The sequence below is a fragment of the Sinocyclocheilus grahami genome, unplaced genomic scaffold, assembly GCF_001515645.1.
Source record: "Sinocyclocheilus grahami isolate Dianchi unplaced genomic scaffold, SAMN03320097.WGS_v1.1 scaffold613.1, whole genome shotgun sequence".
NCBI classification, from domain to species: domain Eukaryota; kingdom Metazoa; phylum Chordata; class Actinopteri; order Cypriniformes; family Cyprinidae; genus Sinocyclocheilus; species Sinocyclocheilus grahami.
The window spans coordinates 414,762-415,968 of record NW_015505792.1 but is presented as its reverse complement, the minus strand read 5'-3'; the positions used below and the strand labels follow the sequence as shown (position 1 = coordinate 415,968).

The following is a 1,207-nucleotide window of genomic DNA, read 5'->3' as shown; positions in this document are numbered from 1 at the left end:
GTGTGTGTGTGTGTGTGTGTGTGTGTGTGAGTGAGTGAGTGAGTGAGTGTGTGTGTGTGTGTGTGTGAGAGTGAGTGTGTGAGAGTGAGTGTGTGTGTGTGTGCGTGAGTGTGTCAGTGTTTGTGTTTGTTTCACATCCTGTAGATGCTAGGCAAATTAATCAATATGAATCATCAGACACAGAATCAGCTTAAATTCATACTGAAATGATGGTCAGTCAATCATATTTATGGCTTCCTTAACGTCATCAAATCTAGCTATCTGTGCATTTATTGGTACTGCACAAACAATAAAAGCTACTGTACTAGTAAAACACCTAGAACAAGAGAGAGAGATGCGCATGCTCCGAGTCTGAGGCTCGTTCACGAGGAGGCGCGCGTTCACGGTTCTCTCATTCCTGTCTCCGAGCGCGTTTCCGGTTGGAGGGGGGTATGGGGGGGGACGTGTTGTCATGGCAACAGTTTCCCCGGCGCGCTCGCGCACACAGCAGCGGAGGATCTGAGGAATACAATAAACAGACGCGCGCGGGCGATGAAGTCATCGTGACGCTAACGGTTGCCACGGCGACAGCCCTGAGAGCGCGCTGCGCAAAGGGGCGGAGCTCGCGTCCTGACGCACGGCGGGGGCGTGTCCCGAGAGCGCGCTGCGCGTCCCCGCTTGTTGTTCCCGCAGAGAGGGCAGAAGATGGCGGCCGTGTCGAGCGGTGCTGCCGCCGCCGGGATTCCGCTCCCGCACCGCGAGCGAGCGCTCCCCAACGCGCCGCGCGTCAGCCGCCCGCCCCCCGCGCGCGTCGGAGACTACGAGATGGAGCGGACCATCGGGAAGGGCAACTTCGCCGTGGTCAAACTCGCCACGCACATGATCACCAGAGCCAAGGTGAGCGACGCTAGCGCCGCCGCGTCAGACGCGCCGCGATCCCCCTCTCTCTCTCTCTCTCTCTCACACACACACACACACACCGCTGCGGCCTGTGCTCGCGCGCCTCTGTGAAAATTCTGTGTGTGTGTGTGTGTGTGTGTGTGTGTGTGTGTGTGTGTGTGTGTGTGTGTGTGTGTGTGTGTGTGTGTCGTATGGATTGTATACGCGTGTAGATTGTGTGTAAATGTGGGTTGGTTAACTGTAATCCATGTATTATTGTAGCAGTGATGCTGTTGTGGGAGGAGAGAGAGAGAGAGAGAGAGAGAGAGAGACAGGGAGGCAGAGAGAA

General features: G+C 56.2%; 1 protein-coding gene across 1 annotated transcript in view; it reads left to right on the top strand.

The window, feature by feature from the left end:
- Positions 1–597: 597 nt before the first annotated feature.
- LOC107557633 (serine/threonine-protein kinase SIK3 homolog) overlaps positions 598–1,207 on the top strand; it is a 60,131-nt gene continuing 59,521 nt past the window's right edge. The window contains exon 1 of the mRNA XM_016241111.1: positions 598–876. Within this exon, the coding sequence (XP_016096597.1) occupies positions 685–876 (192 nt within the window). The 5' untranslated portion in view covers positions 598–684. The remainder of the gene's footprint in view (positions 877–1,207) is intronic.